The 27,093-nt window shown below is 49.5% G+C and overlaps 2 protein-coding genes and 1 long non-coding RNA gene across 3 annotated transcripts; 2 read left to right on the top strand and 1 right to left on the bottom strand.

Moving 5' to 3' along the window:
- Positions 1–177: 177 nt before the first annotated feature.
- On the bottom strand, positions 178–4,365 carry LOC148397266 (E3 ubiquitin-protein ligase KCMF1-like). The gene is made up of 7 exons (XM_088377294.1): positions 4,116–4,365; positions 2,633–2,800; positions 2,333–2,472; positions 1,967–2,068; positions 1,694–1,877; positions 1,230–1,542; positions 178–1,146 (listed from the first exon to the last, which is right to left on the bottom strand). Exons 1-7 carry the CDS (start codon positions 4,129–4,131, stop codon positions 813–815), a joined length of 1,257 nt encoding a protein of 418 aa, XP_088233420.1. The 5' UTR covers positions 4,132–4,365; the 3' UTR covers positions 178–812.
- On the top strand, positions 3,506–11,491 carry lipg (lipase, endothelial). The gene is made up of 11 exons (XM_088377293.1): positions 3,506–3,668; positions 6,847–6,964; positions 7,779–7,945; positions 8,030–8,209; positions 8,524–8,635; positions 8,735–8,953; positions 9,066–9,308; positions 9,935–10,055; positions 10,154–10,381; positions 10,462–10,566; positions 10,734–11,491. The coding sequence occupies exons 2-11, from the start codon at positions 6,895–6,897 to the stop codon at positions 10,744–10,746; spliced, it is 1,458 nt and encodes a 485-aa protein (XP_088233419.1). The 5' UTR covers positions 3,506–3,668; positions 6,847–6,894; the 3' UTR covers positions 10,747–11,491.
- Positions 11,492–17,242: 5,751 nt separating this feature from the next.
- On the top strand, positions 17,243–26,522 carry LOC148397264 (uncharacterized). The gene is made up of 6 exons (XR_015858753.1): positions 17,243–17,756; positions 17,899–18,020; positions 22,561–22,616; positions 22,919–22,981; positions 23,080–23,304; positions 24,446–26,522. It is a non-coding gene; the product is annotated as an uncharacterized LOC148397264 (long non-coding RNA).
- Positions 26,523–27,093: the final 571 nt, after the last annotated feature.

Genomic DNA, 27,093 nt, shown 5'->3' with positions numbered 1-27,093 from the left:
TCATTTGTGTCACAAAGGCTTCTGGGAAATTGAGTCCTCACTTTAAGTTTCAGGACACTGCACTGGGACTTCTAAATGCAAATCTGTACTATACACTCAACCTCTCATTTATACGCTTTATCTCACACTTGCATACTGAACTATATACACACACGCACAGAGGAGTCCAGTCCAGTATTTTGTTAGTTGATTTCCATCCAAAACAAGTTTATTGTGGTCCACACTGAAAGGTCGACTGAGCCCGCAAGTTCATACATTGCACGTCTTCTTCATGAGGCCTGACACACTTCCATTGGAGCGAGGAGAAATGTTAGCTGGGAAAAAAAAATAAAAGAGCATACATGATTTTTTTTTCCCTGCTTCACTTCCTTTGCGGTCGGTCCTCTTTGCATTTACGAGGCGTGGAGAGGTCCAAGTGAATGGTTGTGTTTGATCAAAAGTCTTGTAGTGTGTCCAGTCATTGGAAAGCCACGTGATACAAGAAGATGGGACACGGGTGCGGCTGTCAATCAGAGTGTGTGTGCACATGAAGCTTGATCATGCGTATTAGCTTGTAACAGCAGGTGGTTGTTTTTTTGGGGGGGGGGGGCACCTTTCATGGCCAGCGTGTGAGTTAAGTGATTATCAGCTTTCATATAGATTTGTTTTGCTTTTTTTTTTTTAATAATAGATTTATATATTTCTTTGTCACATTCACTCGTCTAACTCGTATTTCACGTACGCACATGAAGTGGGGGGGGCTGAAATGACAAAATCAGAGAGGAGTAAAAAACAAACAAAAAAAAGGGGGGGGTTGCAGTCTTTTTACTCCATCAAAGGGACGGAGAGGGGGGCTCTTTCTTGGCAGGAGTGGCGGCGGGATTGCTCTCTCTGAGGTTGAGGTTCTCCAGCGCCACGTCCAGCGTCATCACCTCCACGCAGCCCATGGACTGGAAGTCGACCAAGTTTCGCAGTGACCCGGGACGGCAGCGACGGCGGTGGTGGTCGGCAGTGGCGGCGGCAGTGGCGGGGTCGTCGTCGTCGTCCATTTGGTGGTGGTCCGCCAGAAGCGTGGACAGCAGCAGCTCCGTCACAAACAAGCTTCTGTCCGCCCATTGCGCCTCGCACGCTTGCCGCTCCGCCTCGGACACGCGTGCTTCGCTCAGCCTGCCGAGAGCACGAGTGGGTGGGGGGGGGATGAAATGAGTGAGGCTTGTGCGACACCTCCCAATTGCTTGAAAGCAACTCACCTGCTGAGTAGAAAGTGTGAGCTGTGCGCCGTGTGCTGGGCGGGGCTCTCTGAAAGCCCGCCGTTGCTGTTGTGGTTGGCGCTCAGGTTGGGGTTGTTGGCAGCGGCTGAGTTGGCATTGAGGATGGCGTTGGCGCGCCCGCCGCCGCCGCGCGTGGCGTTGCGCGCCGTCTCCAGTTGCTGCCGCGCCGCCTGCGCCTGCTGCCGCTCGAGCTGGAGCTGCATCTGGAGCTGCTGCAGCTGCGAGGCCGACGGGCCCGAGCTGAGCTGGCCGCCCGTCGAGCGCCGCACGCCCGACAGCTGCGATAATAGCTCTGCGGGGAACCCGAAACATTTTCTTCAATTGCGGCCTCGCGCCCTGGACTAAAATTGGCTAGCTGCGGCGACAGACGTGGTGCTTTGCTTTGCTTTGCTTTGCTTTGCTTTGCTTTGCTTTGCTTTGCTTTGCTTTGCTTTGCGACGCACCTGCGATGGGGTCCATGGCCTCCCGGCTGTAATTGGAGCTTTGAGAGGAAGAGTTCTGACTGGTGGAGAGCCCCCCGCCTGTGTTACTGGTGAAGTGCATGTTGGACCTGCGGGCGCGGGGGCCGCCCAGTCCGCGCCCGGGATGGAACATCCGCCTCACGTGCCGCACGCCGCTCGACTCGTCGTGAAGAGCGCAGTTGAGGAAGCAGGTAGACGTCAGAAAATGAAATCGTTTCCCTTTCATTTATCTGCTAATACTTGGGGGAAGGATATCATATCTCTGGGTGCTCTGTGTTCAAGTGTAAGGTGGGCGGCAAAATCGTCCGTCACGTGATTGGGGTCTCCGCCGGGCAGCGCCGCGCATATGGGGCAGATCTGCAAGACATCAAGGCAGACCAAGTGAGGTGAGCCAACCAGCGAGCCAGCCAGCCGGCATATTGCGTCAACAGGGTGCGAAGATGAAAATGACTGACTCGAATGAATGTCGGTCTACTCATGTAAATAGCCCAAAGGTCAGTCACAAGCACATGTCGCCAACATTGATGGCGGGCGGGCGGACATGGCCTTCCAAATCTAATCCACATTTCTCAGGGGACCGTCGCCACTCTGCTAACGTTGGGCGTCTCCAGAATGACGTACCACTTCTGTGGAAGTCTCCGTGTGCTCGGCGGCCACGTGCTCCTGCAGGGACATCTCCGTGTAGCCCATTCTGCCACAGTAGGGACACGTGAAGGCCTGGGGCTGCTCCACCGAGAAGGCCTCTCCGCCGTAATACAAGTCTGGAGGGAGGGAGAGGGGGAGAGAGGGCCGGCGGCGCCGACCGCAGCATTTCAGCTCAAGCCAAGTATTGATTATCTCACAATCGCCAAGCAAGCCAGTTGAAGAGCTAGTACACATAAGGTCTTCCAGCCCCTAACCAGACTGGCGTGCGCTACTCACCAAAGTCGACCCGCGTCAATATACACTGCATGGGGTGCTCCGTGGTGTGTCTGGTGGTGGTGGCGCCGCTCTCGTAGCACGACGCGCACAGGTCGTAGTCGTAGCAGATTAAACATTTGTAGCGGCGGCCCCGGAAGTTGCCCTTCAAACACGCATCGCAGCTCACGCCTGAACATGGAAGCAAAACAGGGCGAGGGGTTTGCTTTTAGCGGAGACAGAGAGTTTTTTCTTGTCCAATTGGGTGATAAATAAAAATGACAATGATGAAAGTAGATACAATTGTCTTGTTAAGCATTAGACGAAAGGTGGGGGATGAAAAGGCCTCCAAATATTTCAGCCGCACCTTCTCCCAATAGAGGCAGTGCACTTACTTATTGGCCTTTTCTTTCTTTCTTTCTTTCTACAGTAAATACACTCGGAGAAGAGCCGCTGCACAGAAGGTGCTGTCAGCCACAGCTCTCACCCAGACACACGTGTCCCACACGTTAAAGGCATCAGGTTTGGTATTTTTTAACAAGGCTGCTCCCCCCCCCCCCCCCCCCCCCCTTTTACAGGTGCATTGAGAAAATAACACCTGCTTCAAAAAATGGACATATTTGACAATATACAGTTGTCATGCTGATCATGACATTTGTTTCAAACAAAGGCTATGTTTGGGGCGATCATGCAACTAAAGTTGACATGTGCCATGTGCTGACACTTGTGGAGATGAATTGGAAGATGAGGGTTCATTTGGGGCCGCCGAATTGATGAAGCAACCTGCAGCAGGCAGGCAGCCAGGCAGCTTTTAGCCTTTGGATTCATCGAAAACGACTTCTTCGTGTAGTCTAAGGTGGCTGAGTCGAAGTAGTAACGCCGGCCGGGCAAGGTTGGCCGCAAGGACATGCTTGTGCTGACTATTTGTCTGTCTGTCACACACTGGCTCTGACGGACGGCAGTTTTAAGGGCAGGATCGCCCCTGGTCTCCTGCCCCTGGTCGACCGGCCGGCTCTCGGCAATCAATCGGCACTCCTCCGCTCGGCTTCAGCCCAGTGTGGTAAGCCTGGCTTCCATTAGCCGCCATGCTAATCACACAGCGCGTTAGCTCCCCATAGCAAGACGTTCGTTCCGCTCTGTTCCGTTGCGTTGCGTTGCGTTGCTGTGGGCTTCTTCCGCCTATTTGACAGCGCCGTGTGGGGCTCCAATTGTCATTGAAACACGGACGTCAGGCATCAGATCGCCGCCGTCAAACTTGTCGTGGTGACTGACCGACCGACCGACCGACCGACTGACTGACTGACCGACTGCTTGGACATGACACGTCGTGGCCGCCGCTAACATCGCCTCAGCGACGACTAACGAGTACATTCTCGATTAGCTTCGCTTAGCCGGTCGGTAGTGCTTCAGCAGCCCTCAGCGTCACCGTCAACGCTGTGGCAAACGCCGGCCGGCCGGCCCAGCGAGCGAGCGACCTTGCTCGCTCCATCGCCGCCGTTTTTCTTACCTTCATGACGGGACATCCTACGATGCCCAAACCGGCCCCTAGCTCGGGCCTGGTTCGCAAAAGCGAAACGAGGAATACGGCAGAGATGAGAAGGAGAAGCCGGGGCTGGCTGGCTAGCTGTCCCTGGCCTCTTCCCTCATGGAGGATCCGGTGCGCTGCCGCTGCTTGATGCCTGCCGCCTGCCGCCTGCCTTCCCTCCCTCGGTACCTCCGCCCGCCGCCTCCTGCTGTGTCACCGCTCGCTCGGCGCATCGCTCATCCAGACACACGATGGCGGTGTTGTCCTTGCTATGGCACCACAGCCATGGACGGCTCTGACACAGACAGGATCGTCGTCGAAAATAAGGTCATGCAATCTAGTATCGGATTGATTCTACGTATTCTCCTGGAAGTGGAGACCGAGGTGCTAAACGATGTCTCGATTCAATTACGCTTTGATTCGTTCATTTTTTGTGACGGCCTGTCAGGCAGGGGCAGAGCTAGATGATGATAGAGGGTGGACATGGTCACTCTGGTCCCCCTCACATCCAAAGGAAGATCTTGTTTAGAATTCTGAATAATGAAGTGCTTTTGGTCCGAGTGTGCCTTTTTTAGATAGCATTTGAATGGACAAGTGATTGATCACAGTATGGTCTTGACAGATGATCTTCTGATTTCCTGTTAGCTAGCAAGATCACGTGAAGCGATGGCAACAAAAATGCATTCGCCTCAGCAAAAGTGCTTCTTTCTCTTGGACTTGTTCCTGCTTGTATTCTGATTGCATCGAACAAGATTCGGTTTACGCCTGTATTTTATTTCACCGAAGCCTGTCCGTGATCAACTCTGACTTGGCAGTTACCGAGAGGCCAGTGAGATTTTGTGTCACCTTGGCCAAGGCACTGAAATATTTCTGGCTGGGCCCCTCATTTGGCAGACAGAAAAAAAATAACAAAAGCATTTCAACTTCATGAAAATGTGGCATCTATCACCAACCAGTGCCAAAAGGACTTTTCTTTTGAACATTGTGGGACGTCGTCAAATAAGTGACATGACGTAGAGCCGAAAGAGGATGTCTCCACAGACGCCTGTGTCATCTGGAGAAAGCAAACAGATGCTTTTTCCATTTGTTGTAACTTGAAGAGTGAGGAGTGCTTTGAATGTCATGCTGTATTAAATTGTATCATCTCATCCCCACCGTAACTGTCTGCAGAGGTACAGTAGCGTGCTCATTCTGCTATCATTTCACCAGCTGTAAGTTCTATTAATAATACATCTGCACTTGAGCCTTGCGTAAATAGGTCACATGACTTTTGGAATCGTCTCTCGTGTGGGGAAAGAAAGAAAGAAAGAAAGAAAGAAAGAAAGAAAGAAAGAGGAAAAAACAAAGTTTCATCTTGTTCGAAATTTGCAAAAGTTGATCACGGAATGATGCCAAGTGAGAAAATGATGGGTGAGGCTGCTCGCAGCTCTACTTTGTAATTCTTTTGCCAGCACAACTCCAGTTCCTTTGCCAGCATCACTTCTACTTCTTCTCAGCCAGCATCACGTTTGTCTCTCCATCTATGTAACGTACTTTTTTTTAATCTGGCATGGTTCCAACGCCTTATTTTGCCAGCGGAGCTTCTGCTTCTTCTTCTTCTTCTTCTGCTAGTACAGATTCCACCATTTCTTTGCACTCCTAATTCTTATCTATGGAATTCTACTTGCATTTTCTTTGCCCGTAGCTTCAGAAGAGCCAAGAAATGTCTCCAAACAGGGCAATGTGATTGGATGGATCCTCACTTGGCCCACTCCAAATTGGATGAACAATTAGGCTGTATTAAGAAGCGTGGGCCGCCATGGTGGCAGGTGACACTTCCTGGCTGGTGACTGATGAGGCCTACACACACACACACAAAGAGTACTATTGTTATTGTAGCGCCCATTCTGGGCTTCATCACTTGAAAGTGCACTAAGCTGATGGTTTGGCGGAGAGCCAAGCAAAGAAAGGAGCAAGATGGTGGTGGAGAAGGGAGGTGGTGCTTTCATGTGTGTGTGTGTGTGTGGGGGGGGTGCCTGCCCCAGGATGCACACCCCAGGATGCACACCCCATCCCATCCACAAGCTCCAGCAGCAGCAGCAGTCAGTCCCCCCTTGCTTCCACATGAGTCTTTGAAGACATTCCAGTGAAGGTGCACGCTCCTGTTGTAGGCATTTTGACGCAAGTCATTTGGTCATTGTACACGTTGTGTGAATTTGTTAATGACGAGACGAAGTTTGCCTCTAGTGCATCGCGCTTGCCCCTCCCTTTGTCCCTCCGTGTTTGTGTGTGCGCGCGTGTTATGCTTGTACACACTTACTTGTGTGTGTGTGCGTGTGTGTGTGTGCGTGTGCGTGTGTGAGAGAAGCACGTCTTTTTCTTTTTCTTTTACTACGGCTTCATTGAATTTAGGCCACGCCCCCGACGTAAACAAACGGGGGCTTGACCAATCAGACGCGCGGCAGATCAGCCCATGATCAGATGACTGAAGGACCGGAGGAAACCATTTAAAACTCTAATGAGCGAGCGAGCGAGCGAGTTCATACATTTTTGGGGGCACCGGAGTGACTTAGGGAGCGAGTGAGTGAATGAGTTAGGGAGCACCGCGGCGACGTACTGAGCGACTGAGCGACCGAGCGAGCGAGCGAGCCACCAACACCACCAACTGACTGAACGCGCAAGCCGCACCAGAGCCGGCCGGCTTTACGTGCTCTTTTTTTTTTTGTCACTCCAGAACGCCGGACCGGCACTTTTAAAACAACAATCCAGAATCCTCTTTCAGATGAATCCTAAAACACACTTGCTGTGGATTTTTGTGCTGTGCGCGGCTGCCTTGACGCACGGACAAAATGGTAAGAAATCTTTGCTTTCTTTGGATTTCTTTTGCGCAAAGCGCGCTTCCATTCATTTGAGTGCGTGCCTTTGATATCGCTATAGCTGCTGCGTGTCACAACAGCGCGTTTCCTTCCGCCTTTGTTAAGGTTGAATCATTCCTTCAAAACGGAGCAAGTGCGCTGAGCACAGTCAAATGGGAATGGAGTCATCTCACGCAAAGGGAGAGAGAGAGAGACAGAGAGAGAGAGATGTGTGCCACGTTTGATCCACCACAAGAGGAAATAAGATGAACTCACGTTTTAGCTTGAGCGAGCTCACTTTCTCTTTTTTTATTTCCAGCAGCCGGGCCGTCGGGTTCATTCGTCCAATGTGAAGCACACCAATATAGAAAAAAGCTTCAAATGGCATCATCCAGCAGCCTGTAATACTTATTTGCACAACATTTATTGAATGTATTGGAGTAGTGAGTCACTCATTTCTCATTTTGTTTTTCCATCGCTTCTATTTTGTCTTTCTCGATCATGCACACTCCCATTGGAATGATGTTGTGCAGATCGTATGCGCGTGTCATAATGATGATGATGATGATGTGTAATTATGCCCAAAATGTGGCTCCTGCAGCTGTGTGGAAGACAGCAACTCGAAGAAATAGTGGCTTTGGAGTCATGGGTGGGAAACCTCGACAGCCTGCTCACGGAGCATTTGATCGGCTCAAGCAGTGGGCTAATGCTTGAAATCGCCAGCCAACGTCCACCTGATGCTCTGACCAAATCAGACGCTGCATGAGAAACCAAAAAGATCCCGTCTTAACGTTGAGCTCCTTCCGCTCAGGTGGAGACGAGTTGTCCACCGTCGACGTCTCCGTCAAGTACAACATGAGGAAGAGTTTGGATCTGGACCAGAAGGGCTGCTATCTGGATGCTGGTAACAAGGAATGTCTCCAGCGGTGCGGCTTCAACGCCACGGCCAAGACCATCTTCATCATCCACGGCTGGACGGTGCGTTGAAATACTCGTCGTGCTGACTTGACGTGTGTGAGACGCGGATGGCGCTGGATGAAAGGCAGCTATTTGTTCGTCTAGATGAGTGGCATGTTTGAAAGCTGGATGCAAAAGCTGGTGGCCGCCGTCATGAGGCGTGAGAGCGAGGCCAACGTGCTTGTGGTGGACTGGATCTCCATGGCCCAGCAGCTGTACCCAGACGCCGTCAACTACACGCACGCCGTCGGCCGGGACATCGCCGCCATGCTGGACTGGCTTCAGGTACTTGGAGAAGCTCTCCGAAATGCCCGTCTGGCAAATAGTATGTGCTCGCCTGATGGAGCGGAACGTTCTACCGTAGCAGCGGCCTGAAACGTCTGCTGCTTTGTTGCCGTAACGGGACCGGCCGGACAAAGAGTCTTGGGCTTAGACAGATGGCCCAGGCGGACGGACGGCGTAGCGTGGGAGAAAGCCTTATCCCGCCCGTCCGCCCGCTCAACCGAGCGTGGCCAGCTCACAAGCGCCATTTGTTCCTGTAGCAGCTGCCGATGTCGTCATTTTTTTCCCCCTCTCTCTCTCTCTCTCTCTCTCAACAGGATGAGCTGAATTTGCCTCTGGAGAAGGTGCACCTGATCGGCTACAGCTTAGGGGCTCACGTGGCAGGCTACGCGGGGACGCACGTGCGCGGAACCGTCGGGAGAATCACCGGTACGTCGCTCCTCTCTCAAAGGCCGCACTCGCGCGATGGTAAATATCGAACGGCGTTTGCCATGGTCACGGGTACGACGATGTGGTCACTCCCACTAGGTTTGGACCCGGCGGGGCCGATGTTTGAGGGCGTGGAGGAGGAGAGGCGCCTTTCTCCCGACGACGCCGACTTTGTGGACGTCCTCCACACGTACACGCGGGAAGCCTTAGGAGTGAGCATCGGGATCCAACAGCCCATCGGCGACGTGGACATCTACCCCAACGGAGGCGAAATCCAACCCGGGTGCTCGCTGGGCGACGTGCTGGCCGTGGCCGGAAGTAAGTGGCGCCGCCGCCGCCCCCCGGCGGAGCCTGCCGCTTTGAACGACGCGGTGCGTCCTCCCTGGCCGAGCCGCTTCAAATGACGCTGTCCGTGCGCCTTTTGCTCCAGACTTCATGGAGGTGATGAAGTGCGAGCACGAGCGAGCCGTGCACCTGTTTGTGGACTCGCTGATGAACCGGGAGCACGTGAGCTTCGCCTACCAGTGCACCGACCCGGAGCGCTTCAAGAAAGGCATCTGTCTGAGCTGCCGCAAAAACCGCTGCAACAACATCGGCTACGAGGCCCGCAAGATGCGCAAGAGACGCAACAGCAAAATGTACCTGAAGACGCGGGCCGACACTCCCTTTGGAGGTGAGGGAGGGAGGGAGGGGGTGAGGGAGGGAGGGAGGGAGGAGGGAGTCACCCACCGCCTGCTGAAGATACCGTGTTGGAACTCGATTGCCTCTCGCTCAAACGGACTGGGGTTGCTTCCACTTCCTCCTCCTTTTTAAAAAGCATTCTATTCTTTTTGCAACTTAGCTTTGATGTCTTTTTTCCTAACATAGACTCAACTTGTCTTTGAGACGACTCAACCGTCCTCTCTTTTTTTTGGGCTTTGGCTTTGAATTGCTTTGCCAGCAAAGACTTGACTTTGACATTGCTTCAACGTGGTCTTTGGCAACGTAGCTTTATTGGCCAGCATTGCTTCGAACCTAATCTGGCCAGGTTAGCGTCTCGTCTCAGCATCTGCTTCTTTTGCCAACATTGCCCATTTCTGTATTACCGGTATAGCTTCTATGTCCTCCTTTGGCTGCTTAAAAGGAGTGGAAGCTTTCTCCAAAATGTCCATCAACATCCTGAGACTTGGCGTTCCCCCCCCCCCCCCCCGCATCTGCTTTATTGCTTCTTATCGCTTCTTGTTGTTGTTAATTAACCTCAAGTCTCGTGATGACTCACAAATGAATCATTAAGCCAACGTTGTTGTTGTTATGTTCAAGGTTACCACTACCAGATGAAGATGCACGTGTTTGACAGAAAGCAGGCGGACAACGCCGACCCGACCTTCCACGTCAAGTTGATCGGCGAGCATAACGACACGGAGGACATCTTCGTCGACGTGTGAGTACCACGTCGGACGTATTTGAAAAAGTTGCTCGCTAGCAGCCCCGCCCGCCCGCCCGCCCGCTCCAATCCGCTCCTGTCTTTTCATGGCGCAGGCAGGAAAACTCCATCGGCCTGAACCTGACCAACACCTTCTTGGTGTTCACCGAGGAAGACATCGGCGACCTGCTGCGGATCCAACTGAGTTGGGAAGGTGACGGCGAGTCTTTATATTCCGTGTGGAAGAACATCAAGAAGAGCTTCTGGGCCTGGAACGCCCAGCCTTCCGTACCTGTGCTGCAAATCCGACGGATTCGCGTGAAAGCCGGAGAAACGCAGAAGAAGTGAGCGGTGACGGATGAAAAGACACCTGATGACGGTAAATATGTTTGCTAAATGCTAACGCAGCAGTCCTGTTTTACAGGTTCACCTTCTGTGCCCAAGACCCGTCGAAAACGGACATTTCTCCCGGCGAATCGCTCACCTTTGTCAAGTGTCGCGATGGCTGGGAAGTGAAACCAAGAAAACGGTACGCAGCCGATGAGCACCAGCCTTTGACAAAAGCAGGTTTCGAATGAAAGCTTCGCTTCTGCTCCTCGAGCCTTGATTCTTGTTATGATTTTGCCCACGGTACTTGGCATTTTGAGCAAATACTGATTGTAATAAGACTGGACTACTCCACTCCTTCATCCACAGGCTGCCCATGTAAAGCCCTGACCGCTCGATGCACCACGACCACGGGGACCCAACACGGCTAAAGCGAAGGAGCACCGCCTTCGCGTTAACTAAGCACTTTTTCCAAAGGAAGATGAAGGAAGGAAGGAAGGAAGGAAGGAAGGAAGGAAGGAAGGAAGGAACAACGCACAGCGGGAGGTGTTTGAGGTGACGGACATTTTTCACCCCAATGGTCGGTTCCCGGAAACTCTGAGCGCTCGCCGAGAGGCCAGCCGGCCGGGCGAGGGAGGGAGGGAGGGAGGGAGGGAGGGAGGGAGGGAGGGAGGGAGGGAGGGAGGGTGGACTGAGGTCAAGGGCGGTCTCAAAAGATCACTCGAGAGAGTTACAGAGGAATGTGTGCTTGAATATCAGTGGGTGGAAATACACCAGCTACTGTCGTCTCTGTACTGTATATTTTAAACATTTTGTTTTTTAGTTTATGGAGAAGAAAATTGAAGCACTGCAAGACCAATGTTATTTATCATAGCACATCCCATAATAGCGTCTGTCGTCGACTGGATTCCTGGATGCGGTGATTGTGTAATTGTCTGATTGCGAGTGTGCCTTTCTGCTGCTGAGTGAGATTAGCCATACACTGTACATTTGGAAGAGATCCATCCCCATGTCATTGCACACGGCCACTTTGTGCAATGCTTTGTGTTACTGCACCTTCTGTGGGGTGCCTTTATGTACATACTGTAAATAACAACCTTTTGAAAATAAAACAAATGCACCTATTATTTCCATTCGTTCGTTTGCCTCCTCTTGAGATGGAGAGATTGATTAGGGTTGCAAGCCGTTTGAAAGTTGGGAAGCTTCTACGCTACGCTACGGGAATCAACGCAAATGATCCAGCAATCGTTCAATTCGATGAACCCGACAATTGTCTTTTTGAAATAGGCTAGGAAGCCTCTGGGAAACCCAAATAAGCACTGCTGCCGGCCCATCGGGTAACCGTGTGGAAGGCCAATGTCCAAATTCGAGTACCTCTCACAAGTGCGAGGCAGAGACGTGAACCGCTGCACGCTCTTCCGAGCGTATTTGGGGAACGAGCTCAGCTGACAGACAAAATGCCGACAGCCTTTCTCGATAAAGCAAAGTCGAATATCAATCCAGTGAACCGACGTAAAACCACGTTCCGTCCTAACTGTGACCGTGCACGGCCGTGCAATCACCATCGTTGGTTCTGACCAAAATTCAAACGTATCCAATCGTGTACGGAAAAAAAGAAATCAAGTCGCTCACCGACTCCTCAAAATCAGCGGCGAGGCCCTTCGCAGTCATTGGATGCCTTGCAAGTTTGCGCTTGTGTGGCCGCCATTGTAATTCAACACCTAAATATAAACAAAGCGCTGTGATGGACTTTGCGTGCTAATGAACAACATTCCTGCGCGCTTGTAAGACATTTTTCAGTGCCAGAAAATGTGGCCCCTGACTTTTAACAACACTATCCTTTGACCTGTCAAACAGTGCTAAAATAGTGAAAAGGACAGGATGCTTCACATTATGCAACACTTAGTATGTCAACAGATGTCCATTCCTGCTTCTTGTGTACATACTGTTTGGATTGGCACAGCAAAATGATTTTTGGGTTTTTTTTTTCCTGCGTGTTCTGATTCCTCTATTTTTCTAGTTCTAAGTTTCGAATGTGCGAGGCCTTGAAATCAGGCCGGTATCGGTATCGATACCGAGTATCGGCACCGATGCTCAGCCGTCCCTAAAAAGAAGCTCCATTGGACTCTTGACTTTTGAATCAAGTAAGTGTGAAATGAAAGCAAAGCAATCGGATGAGTTCTCAATCCTTTCCGAGGCGTATTTCATTCTCCTTTGATGAAGTCCATCCCATCGCCGGTGCAGCTAGGGCAGTCGTCAATCTCTTTTTTCCAAGACTGCTATGCGTCTGTTAGCAGTGCAAGCCCAAAACAAAAGGTGCCAATAAACCGAACAAGAAACCTTCCAAAAACATTTGGTTTGACTAATGCTCCTTTTCAATTATAAAGGGGGTTGTCGAGAAGAGAAATGTTCTTCGTTGTCTCCAAGCCAGAATCTCAATTCCAACGAAATGGCAACATTTGCACCGGTTGACGCGCTTTGCGACAGTCAGTCAGTCAGTCAGTCAGTCAGTCAGTCGTCACATGAAGTCCAGCGCTAATTCCTCCTCGCTATTCTCGTGCCCAGGCGGCCGGCCTTTCCCCAAACGCTATTATTAAGGCTGTCTTTATCCACTCACGGCAGGCACCATGTGACCCATTTTCACTAAGCTGGAGCAAGCCCAAGTCGTGGAAGCGAGGACACAGACGTTTGATGTTGTGCCTCGTCGCGATGGTGATTTGGTAGGCCGTCTGCCTCTGGCGGGCGCCACACCGCGCAGACTCAGCGACTGCATTTGAAATGGAACTTTCAAAGGCGTCACGCTTTTTTGTCCATAGACATAGCGCTGCTTTGACCCACTTGGATAACAATGTGGCGTGCTTTGTTGTGATTTTCCGAAGACACTTTTGCGGCCTAGTCCTTTCCCGTACACGCTTTCTTGGATTTATTTTCATGGCAGGCGGTCGGGTTAGCAGCAGATGGACGTAGTATGTATCGCCGGTCTTGCCGTCGCTTCATTTATTTGGGTACTTGAAATAAGATAAGGTGTCATGTTTTCAGAACATCCCCTGACTGGATATCACGTAACAATCTTAGTTGGATCCAGCGGATGAGATGAGATGGATCAAAACATGCATGCTGTACAATGATAGCAGGGGAAGGAACGTGCGTCATTGCTGAACGGCAGATTGCTGGCGCGCTGCTCTTCCCAACTGAGACAACAGCGACAACAGCAGCAACAACAACCAAATCTCACCCGCCACCATTTGGGAGCATTAGCCCGCTGGGCACATTTGGGCACATGTTGCTTGACACCAGCTGCTGCCTGCCACCTGGGTGGCAGCGGCACCATGCCACGCACACGCTCAGGGAAGTCCTCCATGTCGGTGAGAGGCCGCTCGGAGCAGCTTCCCCAAATAGTTCTTAACGTGACAACGGCGGTGGAAAGTGCCTGGATGACCTCAAAGGACCCACCTGAGCCAGCGCTCCTGCTCTGCCACAGAGTCGAAAGCTCGGCTCACGTGGATTGTCTGGCTGGCTTTCCGAGTAAGAGGTCCTGCAGATTTTCTAGGAAAACCAAGGTGAAAAAGGGGGCTGGCTGTTACTTGAACAAACAAACCGTCGGATGTGAAATTGTCAAGGTGTCCGGCGGCCGGCACCGGTCGAGCTTGAGCAAGCAAACGCCTTGTTTGTACTGACAGTATGTCATCTCCACACGGCAGTCCTTCACGATGATGAGACCTGAGCGACAACTTGGTAGTCAACATATCGATAGCATCTACCAGGCCCTAAACTACCGGCGGTCCTTCATTTGCCATCATCCTAGTTTACCAATGTCAAGCTTTCATGTTGTACGTGCTATGACGTGAAGGAGCTTTCTGGACCACGGAGGCCTTGAAAATCAACGTGTGTGACATGTGGACAGTGACATGATGACATCAATGTTGTGTGCAAATTTTCCTTCACGCAATCATGTCACCAAGCAATTGTCTGGCATCCTAAACATCAAGTGGACAATTGCTCGGGTGTACTTTTGCGTGCTAATGCATTTGTCCAACCTATTTACTATCACATGTGAAATTGACGCCATTGGAACATGAGCTGAAGCTTTGCCGCTATGTACCGAATCAGCTCAGTCACATTGTTTACTGGAAACAGTCAGTGCTCATGTGCTCGTCATATTCAATGCGATGATGCCCTTGCCCTTGCCCTTGCCCTTGCCCTTGCCCTTGGGAGAGCCGTGACAGAACACGGAACAGCACCGAGTGTGACTATTATTATGAAGCAATAATCGAGCGGCTGGAGGACGTCCAATCAGGAGGTCCGGCGGCCTTAGCTAGCGTTTCAGGCTTGTTTGTTTACGGGGGGGGGGGGCTCATGTTACATGCGTGACATTGACGTCAGTGTTACAGTGTCACCGTGTCACGTTGATTTGCTTTTGTTTTTATGGCTACCACTCCGCCATGGAAATAAACAGCGTTATGTATTGGAGTACATGACATAATAGGACTTACTGCTATTTTAGAATCACTGAGGCATTTCCTTTTTTGCTACTTTCAAGGAAACAAAAATAGGACATTTAACTTGACAACATTGGGCCTTGACAATAAAGCCATGACAGCAGAATGATTTGAAGCAGTTTACATTTGATTAGAGAAATATTATGACGCCCCTCCCCTCCCCTCCTGGCCTGTAACGATTGTAATGGCCGTCACCTGCCCCTCGTTACCCGTCTTGTATTTAAGTCGTGTCTGCGTGTCACTCCTTGTCGGATGGTCTTGTTAGTCAGTCCTGTTGTTAGTCACCGCTCGGTTTGTTTGCCACCCTGTTACGCCTGCTTGTTCCCCTCGTCCTCTGCTCTCCTCTAGCACCCTTTTCCCTGGTCCAAGCTGCATTTGGTGGCCCTGCTCCACTCCGCACGTGGAGCTATGAGGTATTTTTAACTATTGCAAAAAAAAGGTCATGGGTGTGCAGCCAAGTGCTTTCGCACATCCGCCGCCATCTTTATTACTCGGAGAGACTTTTGTCGTCCAGACAACTCAAGAATACCGATCAAAATGTTCCGTCGTCGGATGCATTCCTCCACGCAACTCGTGACACCGCCTGATTCTTGGGGGACGTCATTAACATGTGTTAAATGCATTTGTTAGCTTCTCGCTAATGCTGCCGTTAGCTTACTGCTTAACTTGACTGCAGTGCTTGTTGACAAGACGTGTTCATAAATATTGTGAGGGGATTTATTTTGTTACGTGTTATGTATGTATGGACAAGTCTTCTGCCGTTGACATCTTTTAATCCATCCAAATGTTTGCGGAAAGGGAGGCGCACATCTTGCGGCCTGGAGGGAGGGAGGGAGGGAGGGAGGGTAGGGTGTGAAGTATCTCGTTTGCATTTCGAGAGACGGCACCAAAACGGCTTGCACCTCAGAACAAGTAGGTAGAAAAGAGGGAGCTGGGATGCCATCAAAACAAGGAATTCAGGCAAAGGCATTGCTCTTCTCACTTACGTACGTACATTAGTGTATATATAGACCGCAAGTGAATGAATTAAATGTAAAAAGGAAGGATTTATAGGCATATGGCCACTTTGAAGATTAAAAACAGCATGGCCTACTTTCACAACAGCAATTTGTGGCTGAACACTGCCATTTGAAATCTGTTATGATACGGGATTGACGTATTTTGACAGTATACGACCAACGTGTTTCTTTTTCCGACCGCTGACACTTTCCTGACTCCAACCCTTGAGTCAGCTTTGACAGACAGCTGCAGCATACAAGAAGGAAGGAATGAAAAGTGTTTCAAACGAATTTCTAGAATTCACTGGCGATTGATCACCTTTCCATTCGCTGCTCTGAGTCGCCGCGCAACTCGCATTTGTTTCCAAATGTGCTCCAAAAGGTAGCTCATGTTAAAGCACTTTGTTTCTGCGCTTTAGCCGAGGAGAAAAAAAATGTTCATTTGAGCTGAGTTATTCGAATTGAATTGAAGGTGATTCTCCCAGCATGTAAACGCAGCCACTTTATCTGCAAACAAAAGAAGCAAAAGGGCAACTCTGGCGAATGCTTGGACTCCCCACTCACTTCTCTTGGATTACGCCAACTATCCAGTCATGTGGTACAGTGCACACTGCACAGACAGTTTTTGCCTGACAAATGGCATTTGGGCAAAAAAAAAGGAATAACAAGCCAATAACTGAAATCTCTTGTTAACATGAGCAGAACGCAACTAAATCCTTACCGGTAAGAGGGGGTGCAACTAGCGACATTGTCTCGCTTCTATATTTGACTTTCCCAGTTTCAAATGTTTCATTTCATGCCTCTCCAGTATCTATGCATCCAAATGAAAAAAAAAGCGGATTGCACATTTTCATGTATTTTCACACTTTTTGACGTACGTCATTTATTTAAATTTAGATGAACATTCCCCAAAGCAAGAAATTTGAGCAGCACCAGTTAATGAAACAATGCTTGATTCAAAGAGGCACACGCCCACGCACATGCGCACAGCATTACCTTTTTGCAACATTTTGGTTCTGAGAAGAGAAGGCTGGGACTTTCTCATGGGAACAAATGAGGAATGCAAAGAAAAGTGGGAAGGAGGGGGAGATAAAAACGCTCTCATTCATGTACAGTAATTCTCATTTGAAAAGGAGGCGTGTTGAAATGGTTTTGTTTTTGTCGGCTTGAAATGAGCTTAAAGTCACAGCTAGAAACGAGAACCTTTGGGTACAGGAATGCGGTTGGCTTTATGAATTGAAATACTTTGGGGAATTGGAACCCTTCATCGAAACAATAACGGTTAATCTGATGCTCGGAATGAGCGCCCCCTGCAGCAGCGTGTTTCTAACTGAATCTCCGACCCGCTGAATTGTTGACTGACTGCTTCTGTCAACAGGCCAGGCCAGGTCAGGTCAGCGCCACGCTGTGCGATTTTCCCATCCCATCCCATCCATACTGCAGTAGAAGAGATTTGAGCCGCAAAGTCACATGGGCGATGTGAAGATCAAAAACACGGTAGCGTGTCAGCGGAGGACAGATCCCACCTCAAAGCAAACATCATCCCTCATCAGGACTACAGTGCCTCGAGGATTTGCTGTTAATCTCTTAATGCCAACACATGTTGCGCGTGAGCGAGACAGCGGCCGGCCGGCCGGCCGGCTCAAGTGCAGCGAGGTCACTCAATGACCCATGATGACTTTTACAGCGGTGGGGCTGCGACAACGGACCACTGTTCACATTGGGAAAGTCATGGAAACAGGATCGTCAGAGGCAAAGTGAATGGTGCCATTTTAGGCCTCATTAGGCTCTTTGCTTGCAAGACTTGATCAACGCTTTGAAGTTCTCCATCAATCGCACGGTGTGGTTTCATTCGTTTTCAAGTGTTCCTAGCTGTTGGCAAAGACATCTTAACGGTGAGACGAGAAAGAAGGAAAGAAAGAAAGAAAGAACGCCATCGAGTCCAAGTCATTACATGAACCACCAATGAAAGACTGACTCACTGTCCTCTGATTTTGCCCAGTTACTCAAACCATTCTTTTGTTTTGATTAAAACAGTGAAGGAGCAATGGTTTTCTGGAGAAGGAGCATCACAAAGTGGCGGACGGAGAAGTGGAACCGATGTTTTGTCTGTCCAATGTGGCCGTCTTCTCCTGCTGGAGCGGTATTATCATTGACAGGTAGGTCATTGCTTGAGTCAGCAGGTGAAAAGCTGCAAGGGTATCATCCTTGCAGCAGGTTTGGCTGCTGCTTCACTTCTGCTCTTCTCTTGGATTTCACCTCCATGAGGAGCAACCCGTAACGACGGTCCAAAAATGTTGTTGCCTTTCCGAACCGTTGAAAGGCCACAACCTTGACACCGTGAGAGCAACGGGCTAAGCCCGAGCCGTCCAGTCGAACCAATTGGAACCGATCCCCTCTGCTTTCCTTCCCATCACCACCTTTACGTATTAGGATGAACAAGGCACTGTAGTTTTCTGTTACGCAAAAGACGACGGTCTCCAAATCAAACAAAGAATGTTTTGAGCGGCTGATCTCTCGACCTTTCCATCTCGCTCACGTATGGGAACGGACGCACGCACGCACGCACGGACGGACCACCTGAGTCCTGGGCCCGTGTTATGGGATTCTGTGGGAATGCGAGTCGAGGAGCAAACAGAGACGACGGTCGGTCGGTCGGTCCTGTCTTAGCTTGACGCCGATTACGCAACCGTCGTCCGCAGATGTTAGCGTTCCCAACCTCAAATTACACTGCGCTCACGCGCCATCTAAGTATACATGTCGGCGGCATGCGACGACTGTTTTTTCGGAGGTGCTCATGAGTGGCCTTTGGTGGTAAAGCGCACGCACGCACATAATGAATGGCGAGGCAGAGCAGCTTAGAAGAGATGCAAGGACAAAAGACAAGTGGGTGCGACGCCAGGCCAACAGGAACCTCGCTTCCGCCTGCCTGCCTGCCTGCCTGCCTGCCTGCCTGCCTGCCTGCAGGCAGGCGGGCGGGCGGAGAATGTGAAAGCGGATTTCGTAAAGCAGCCGCAAAAACTGAAAAAAGGGCAAGGGAGCAAGGGGGAAAAAATGACAAGGGACGTGATTGGCTCTGAGCGTACTGCTGATTCTTGCTCCGTTGTGATTGGTTGAGAGATATGGCCTCACCTTAACTGAGGGTTACTACGGTTCAGTGACGTGGAGATTTCCTTCTCGGTAAGCGTGCGTGCGTGCGTGGGTGCGTGTTCTGGGTTACTCGTGCGTGTTTTTCAAATTAGCGACAGACAAGTCAGCATGTTCAGACACTCTGCACATTCCACGTCTTTCAGTCACTCACTTCCTTCCCTCCCTTACTCCCTCCCTCCCTCCCTGTCGTATCGCGACCATTGATGTGCTCCCGGTGGCCATAATTGTGTAGATTCCGGTGGCCATAATTGTGTAGATTCCGGTGGCCATAATTGTGTAGATTCCCGTGGCCAGATGATTCCGGCGTATGGAAGGAAAATAGGAATCATGGCTGGCTATGTTGTCCTTTATAGGGTAATGTCAGTGCTCTCTAGTAATTCCTAGGCAATGTATATGGAATGTCCAGGAATCATGACTCATGGCAGGGTAAGAACATTGCTGGCTTTGACGCAAGTTCTGCACACAATGTAGCTCACTTTAAATGACATTGCGTTATGCAGCGTGCCAACCAATGTCCAAGTATTACTGTTCTCTGCCAAAGTGAAAATCATAGGGTGACTCGAACCCTGACCTCAACCGTTAGCCCAACCCCCTTTTTTAAAGGGGAGGATTATCATGTCCGACTTGCATCCGATGAATCCGTCCGTCCGTCCGTCCATCCGTCCGTCTTCCATGGGAAAAAAGGTTAGTCACGATTTTCCGCGCATCTTCCTTCCTTCCTTCCTCCAAGTTAGCCTGCATCCAATCCGTATTCACAGTCATTGAATTGAATAGAGCCTAATTTGAAGTCATTGCCTCCCTCACCAACCTTAACCCTGAACCGCCTGGTCCTCAATTTTCCCCAACGCGGGTGACCCTAATCCCTGTGTGGTGACCCCGTGCTCTCTTTGAATATCAGCCAATGAATGCGTGGCAACAAAAGGGACTTTGTCTCACGTCGGTGGGAACGTGCTCATGATGAGTTGGTTACTTGAAGCTGAGCGTGCTTTCGTTTGATTTTCTTCCCCCCCCCCCAACTGCTGCATCACAGCTTCCTGTTGAGGACATGACAGTGACAAATGAGTAAAAGTGAATTTAAGGTGGCCTTAAATTTCATTCAGGGATTGAAATGGAAAACGGAGTTTTATTGTACAAAACAAAACATTTTATTCGCGTTATGATTTGTGGTATAACCTTAGCACTCCTCTACTTTTAGGACTCGCTGTTTTCAACTGTGCCCTGATTTTTGGGGGAAAAAGTTGAAAATGAGCAATTTCAAAACTGCATCATGTTGAAAGTGTCGCAAAGAACTGCTGTCTAGCCTGCTAGACGGCTGCTTTGCCCATTAGCTGTTCCACTAATTCCTTATGGTGCTGTGCTCTCCCCCCTTCTTTTGATAGTTGATCAATTCACAGTAGGCTCATAGAAGTACTTGGATACATGTTCAATAAATCTGATATCATATCCTATTTGAATGCCTAAATTGTGCTGTCATTGAATCCAATTTATTCTGCTATCAAAATAAGGGCAAGTTCTCTTGCGCCGTATGTGGCGTTGACGCCTACCCGGCAAGTCAAATTGGCGTGCCGGCACCTTGGCAACAATGTCAAGTAAAGGTCATTAACATTCCTCGCTCGTAGTGGACAAAAGAAGCTCCAAAGGATAATGGCAAGCAATGGCTTGCCAGAACGCCTTGCCAGAAGGGCAGGCAAGCCCTTCCAACGGAAAAATGACCGTCTTCTCATTTCATGCTAAGGCCGGAGACAGGCTTTCGCTGCACTCTTGACATTTTGCCGGCAATTTTTGCGCCGACTCACTTCAGTTTGGTGCGGCGGCGGCGGGCAACGGGTGGCTGGGCAGCTGGGCAGCGGCTGGGCAGCGGCTGGGCAGCTGGGCAGCGGCTGGGCCGTCGTGAGTCAGAGACACATTCACCGAAATGACGGCACAGCAAGCAAGTTCTCCTCGTAAAGGAGCAACGTCAGTGCTGGATGACGGGAGGGAGAAATCAAGTCCCTTTAGCTCAGACATCCAATTTCCTTGTCTTTTCCTGCCGAGAGAAAAGCCGACCGACCGCGGCGACCCTGTTTGGTGCCACTATGGGGCAATGGAAGAAAGGGAGGGATCTTATCTCTCAACCAGTGGCCTATAAAAGCTGGAATACGGAGAGATTTGATGGCTGTCAGTAGAGTTTGCAACTTGCATTGAGTGCAGCAGTAACAAGTGCCATATTTTGGTGCTTATATAATGAAGGAAACATGTGCAGCGGAAGGAAGGAAGGAAGGGAATGTTCTCATCGCATCACGCAAAAATGTGTGGCAGGCCCAAAGGCTTTGGCTACGGAAAGAAGTTCCCATCACTCGTTAACGTGTGCAGCCATCTGCAAGACACACTCGCTTCATCCGGGCACCGTTTCATTTTGCACACCCCAACAACGACACGGATTTGCCATATTATTTGTGAATAATGGAACTAGGTTTTGAAATTTTGCACACATCCATCGGTACAGTGGCCGGTGTCGACGTTTGCGGTTGATTTTTACTACACAAATGACGACGACCAGTAGAATCGGCCTTCGAAAAACCATCAGTGTCAATGTCAATTTCGCAATTTCACTCACGCCAACGTCAATGGAATACTGAACACATAAAAGAGAAGCGGCAGCGAGCCGGTTGACTCAAAGTCAAAGTGCCCGTGCCATTGCACCCGCCGCCGCGGCCGCCACCGCCACCGCACGTTGACACAAACACATAGAGCGAGTGACACAAACTCCAGTCACCTCTTGCACATCCCACCATTTCTCACCAATCAGACGTCTGGTTAGGAGTAAACCACATGCATGGCTAGACAAATTGAATAGCAGACAGACAGTTGTCATTGCAAATATAGCCAATATTGAAAGCTTTTGAGTCCCAAGTCACCATCAGGCAGGAAAGGGTGTGTGTGTGTGTGTGTGTGTGTGTGTGTGTGTGTGTGTGTGTGTGTGCGTGTGCGTGTCACTCCTCTTAAAGTCTTTTTAATTCCACGGATCTCGCTCACAAATACGAACGTTCCACGTGAACGTTTACATTGCTTGAGTCAATGTTGAACACGTACATAAGCGAGCGAGTGTCATGTTGGCAACGTGACAGAAAGCGGATAGCGGAATGTCATACCTGCGTCAGAAAGAAAGAAAGAAAGAAAGAAAGAAAGAAAGACAGAAAGAAAGACAGAAAGAAACGCTGCTGGAGTGAGTGACATCAAGTCCCCACTCGGAACAAAAGTGTTATGCTTCCACTAAGTGGACATATAATTAACAGTGAGCGGCCAGGCCAGGGTAAATATGGATAATGGAAGGTCACGGCGGCCACGAGTATATTTAACTGCAAACACCCCGCAATGTTTTGTTGAAAGAAACACAATTGCTCTCATTCAACACACGTGCGTCTTGTGCCTGCCTAGAGGATACAATTACACATATTTGAGATGGTTTTATAAAGGAATCCAGATTGTCATCATTGCTCGCTTTGTGTAAATGGGGGGGAAAAAGTCTTGTGTACATGACATTGCCAATCATCCTTTTTTTTTTTGTAGGACTTGTTGGAGTCTATCCCAGATGACTTTGGATGGGAGTGCTGGCAAATTGCAGGGTAGATACTATAAAACACCCATTCACATTGAGCAACCTCATATGCATGTTTTTGCTTTTGATTCTGTCTGATCAAATAATGTAACTGGATACAAATAATCTGGATTTTGACAGTTAGCAGAGCTGGGTGGGACAAAATCACAGCAAATGAAAATCAATCAATCAATCAATCAATCAATCAATCTGACAAGAAACATTGGAGTGATCCTGACCCGGTACTTTTGTGTTATCATGCAAACATGATAGCCTGTAACCTCCTTGGCAAAGGGAATCATTACGCAACATTGTTTGTTTAATAAACAGAGATGGTAACTTCAGGTCCAGAAATTGAACAACATTTGCCACAGATGCAGGAGCTCCAGCAAGGTACCTGCTGCTTGAGTTAAACTGAAAGTAGAACAAATCACATCAAACGTCCATGGAAATACATACGTCTAATGTTGGCTTTCTATCCAATTACAAAGTATGAGACCCCAGGTGTTTGTGTAATGAGGGAGGTGGGGCATCCGGCTGAGAAACAGGTGCCGTGCGTCTTCCCCATCAAGGCGTGCAGGGAGCAACACCTTCCTTCCACAAGGAACATGCACCCCGAGGTTGCTGGACATGGAACCATTCATGTTTTGCAAATGTGAGAACCCAAAGCTTCAAATTCTAGATTGTGCAGGTGCAACCACCTACTCACTGTTGTGGTAAGTGAGCGAGCGAGCGAGCGAGTGGTGCATGTTTGGCTTGTTCATAATGTCACAAGTGGTCCCCCCCCCCCCTTCACCCACTTGCTATCTGATCTGACATTTGACACCTGTGCCTCAGCACACCAGCAGCATGAGACTTTTTGAAAATGGGTGGTAGTCTTTCAAATAGAAAGCCACGTCTTTCTGTCTCAGTCCCATGAGCTGAAGGTCTTCAATTGAAAGGCATGGCCCACAGCTGCCGCCGCCGCCGCCACCTCTGATGAATAAAGTTAAGCTCTTCAAGTCGGATTTTGCACTAATGCTGACTGGTATTTGGAGCTCTTGCGTGATTTGAACTGTGATCAAACCAAAGTGTGTTTTGTGCTCCATTCAATTCCTTGAAAATGAATTTGTAGCCTTCTCCTGAGTGGCACCTTTGAACAACGATGCCGTGCTAGCTCGCCGCTAACGGTAAAATGTGAGCGCAAAGGTGTCAGGATAAGCCTCCTGGAACATCTGAACTTTGCTTGGGCTTAAAATTGGAATACGGATCACGACACTTTTGCACTTTTCGTGTCCTTGGCTCCATAAGGTAGCAGATTAGTAGGCAGTCAGGTGATGTGACGACTGTACAATGGTCATGTGCAAACGTGTTGATGACATTCCAAAGCAGTGAGGGAAAATGCCACAACATGTGTCATAATGAGCTGGATCGGACGCTTTTGCAACATTCTTACACTGGATTGCCTTCATCTCCGTTCTCCGCACGGATAATTGGAGGCGCACTGGCGCTCGCCATTGATCTGAGCGTGACGGCTCAGGTTGCTAAGCGTAAAAATGAGTGCATTTTTCAGATTGAAAATGCAATGAGTCAAAGGGCCAAGCGCGCCCGCTCGATCGACTCTTGGAGCTAACGAATGGTTTTGCCTTTGAATGTTGTGTCCTTATGGTAGTATATGTCACCTGAGCTTGACACCCAATGGCACACCTGTTCACACGCTAGCGCCCCCCCCACACACACACCCCGCCTCTTTCTCACCCTGATGTCTCTATATCAGACCTGTTCCACCAGCCCCCTGAGAAAAAAACCCACCTACTTGTAAATGTCATCAAAGGCACAAACAAAGTAACCCCCCCCCCCCATTGTTTGCCTTTTCAGCGTATATCAAAGTGCGCAGTGCGGGAATCGTGATCACTCACTCCTGCCTCTTCACCAAGTAGCCATGGAGTGTTGTGAAGAATCTGGGCAGCGGACAAAGTTAAGAGTCAGCAAAGAAGTCCAAGCCAGACTAGTTAGGTGAACATTTTGGGAGAAAAAAAAGAATGAACGTTTATGTAAGCTAGATATAGAGCATTTGATACGGCGAAACCGTGGAAAGAATGTTGGCTGTGGACACTGCACGCTCAGAGCTACAAAAGGTGGTGAATTTAAAAAAAGCACTGGACTGTAACAGTGGTGAGGAAGCGTGCCATGCCTTTCCAAATATATTCGGTTGCTTTGGGATGGACAGATGTGTTCTTGAATTCATGTTCTCAACCTTCATTTGAGTGTGTTGCTCACACATCATGTGGTCGGTCACAAAGCAAACAAGCTAAAGAAGGAACAGCTCCAAAACATCAAAAGCTATCATGCGTGGGGTTTTTTTCTGCTGTGGCGCAAAGTCCCAGAAAAGCTACACATTGCAAAAGGCTAACGTGCAAATTGAAAGTTTGACTTGAAAATACTTTTACTTTTAAATGGTGACTCGAAGTGGAAAGCCCTCATTTGAAATCGTGTAAGTGACTTGCGATCAGTGTGCAAGTCAACAGGCAGACCTGATGTGATTGCTCGTCCTGCTGCTGCTGCTGCTGCTGCAATGAATTGATGTTCCCCTTTGGTGCCACGGGAGCACATTTCCAGACGGATATTGAATGATGCCAATTTGTTGCGGGGCCTTTTCCAGCTGCCGCACAGCGACGGATATCTTCATCAAATCTGCCGTCCCGTCTGCTTATTATGCCTTGGCCTCAAAGTGAATGAACCAATAGAAAGTTCAAGAAATGTGTCCATTTTCTTGATGTACGTATGTATTTCCATCATGACAAACTCGGATCTTTTTCCAGCGTGGCTCCCCAACAAGGAGGGAGGCCTCTTGTGTTGAAGATTCATAGACATACCAACTTGTTCCTCTATGTCAGAGTAAAGTCAAGTGTTCTGCTGAGGTAACCAGTGGTGATCTTGGACACGTGATATCCACAGAAGAAGCCTCACTTTTATTCTATTAATACACTCTTACATGAGGCTAGGCTGTCCGTGCCAAAAAAGGTGCAACAAACTGAGGACAAGGGCACCTTCACTTCTCAACTGTCTTGATGGTAAATACTTTTTTTTTTTTTTAATGCATGGCGAGTATGTTTGCATTGTGTGGCACAGTTGTTATCTCGCTCCATCTATGCATGGATAAATGTTTTTTTTTAAAGGACGGCAGCCCATTGGGCAGAAACTTGTGTTGACTCACTGGAAAGAGAAATGACGCACTGCAACTCGACGCCTCGCTTCACGCAAAAGAGCTCGGACTAAATTAAGATTGGCGGCGGGGCAGCAGAGGGTGCAAGGGCGTCACCCCACCTCTGACGGTGGCGGCGAGCACTGCATTATTTCCCTTGAATTACAATCATGAAAAAAAAAAAACGTTCTTTCTAATGTGCATGACAACTCACTCAGGTGTCAAACTGCCGCTACTGGCGAGGAAGACTTATTTGCTATATCTTTATTTTTTTTATTCCAATTCTTAGCGCTGCTAGCAGAAGCCTTCCCGATCCATTGAAAAAAGGCCAGTATCATTATTATTATTATTTTTTTTTTTTCATTTTTCATTCATCTGTGTTGTCTGGTCTCCTGACATATTTGCAGCCTTTAAACTCTTGTAGCTAACTCCTCTTCAATGCTCAAGGTGGGGTGGCGCATTTTAACAGTCGGCGCCAGCTGACGTCTCATCTTGGCTCGGGAACTCCGGCCGAACACGGGGGAGCCGTGAGCAACAGCCAACTTTGACAATATTTACGTGCGACTCTCAAGAGTATCTTGAGCATCCATCCATCCATCCATCCATCCATCCATCCATCCATCCATCCATCCATCCATCCATCCATCCATCCATCCATCCATCCATCCATCCATCCATCCATCCATCCATCCATCCATCCATCCATCCATCCATCCATCCATCCATCCATCCATCCATCCATCCATCCATCCATCCATCCATCCATCCATCCATCCATCCATCCATCCATCCATCCATCCATCCATCCATCCATCCATCCATCCATCCATCCATCCATCCATCCATCCATCCATCCATCCATCCATCCATCCATCCATCCATCCATCCATCCATCCATCCATCCATCCACCCTAACCCACCCACACTGGCTTGTTGGTATTCCTGCAGTATATCTCAATGGCATCTCTGTGTTGTTGGAATCCATCACAGGGCCCCCCGTGAAAAAGCGCATTACCCTCCGAACTCCTCCGTTTGGGTGTGATTCTGGACATTGAGATGCCTAGAAAGCGGGCCAATGCCAGTTTCCATGGTACCCCCCTTCCCCGAATCAAAGGGAGTCTTCTCTGAGCCCGGTGCGTGTTTGCGAAGCCGGTGTGAAAAGATGGCTCTGTATGCCGGAGGTCCCGGCCAGGTCCGCTGACAGCCACTTTACACTTCTCCCCTGCTCGAAAGACAGAAGCCACGTTTGCCAGTCCTCTTGGGGGAGCGGCTCACTGTTGGGGTTTCCAAGAGGAAGTAAACAGAGCATTGGGCACGGTAA

This window comes from Syngnathus floridae, chromosome 5, assembly GCF_059516105.1.
Source record: "Syngnathus floridae isolate MCC-2025c chromosome 5, RoL_Sflo_1.0, whole genome shotgun sequence".
In the NCBI taxonomy this organism is placed as follows: domain Eukaryota; kingdom Metazoa; phylum Chordata; class Actinopteri; order Syngnathiformes; family Syngnathidae; genus Syngnathus; species Syngnathus floridae.
The sequence above is the reverse complement of the archived record's forward strand: the minus strand, read 5'-3'. Positions and strand labels throughout refer to the sequence as shown.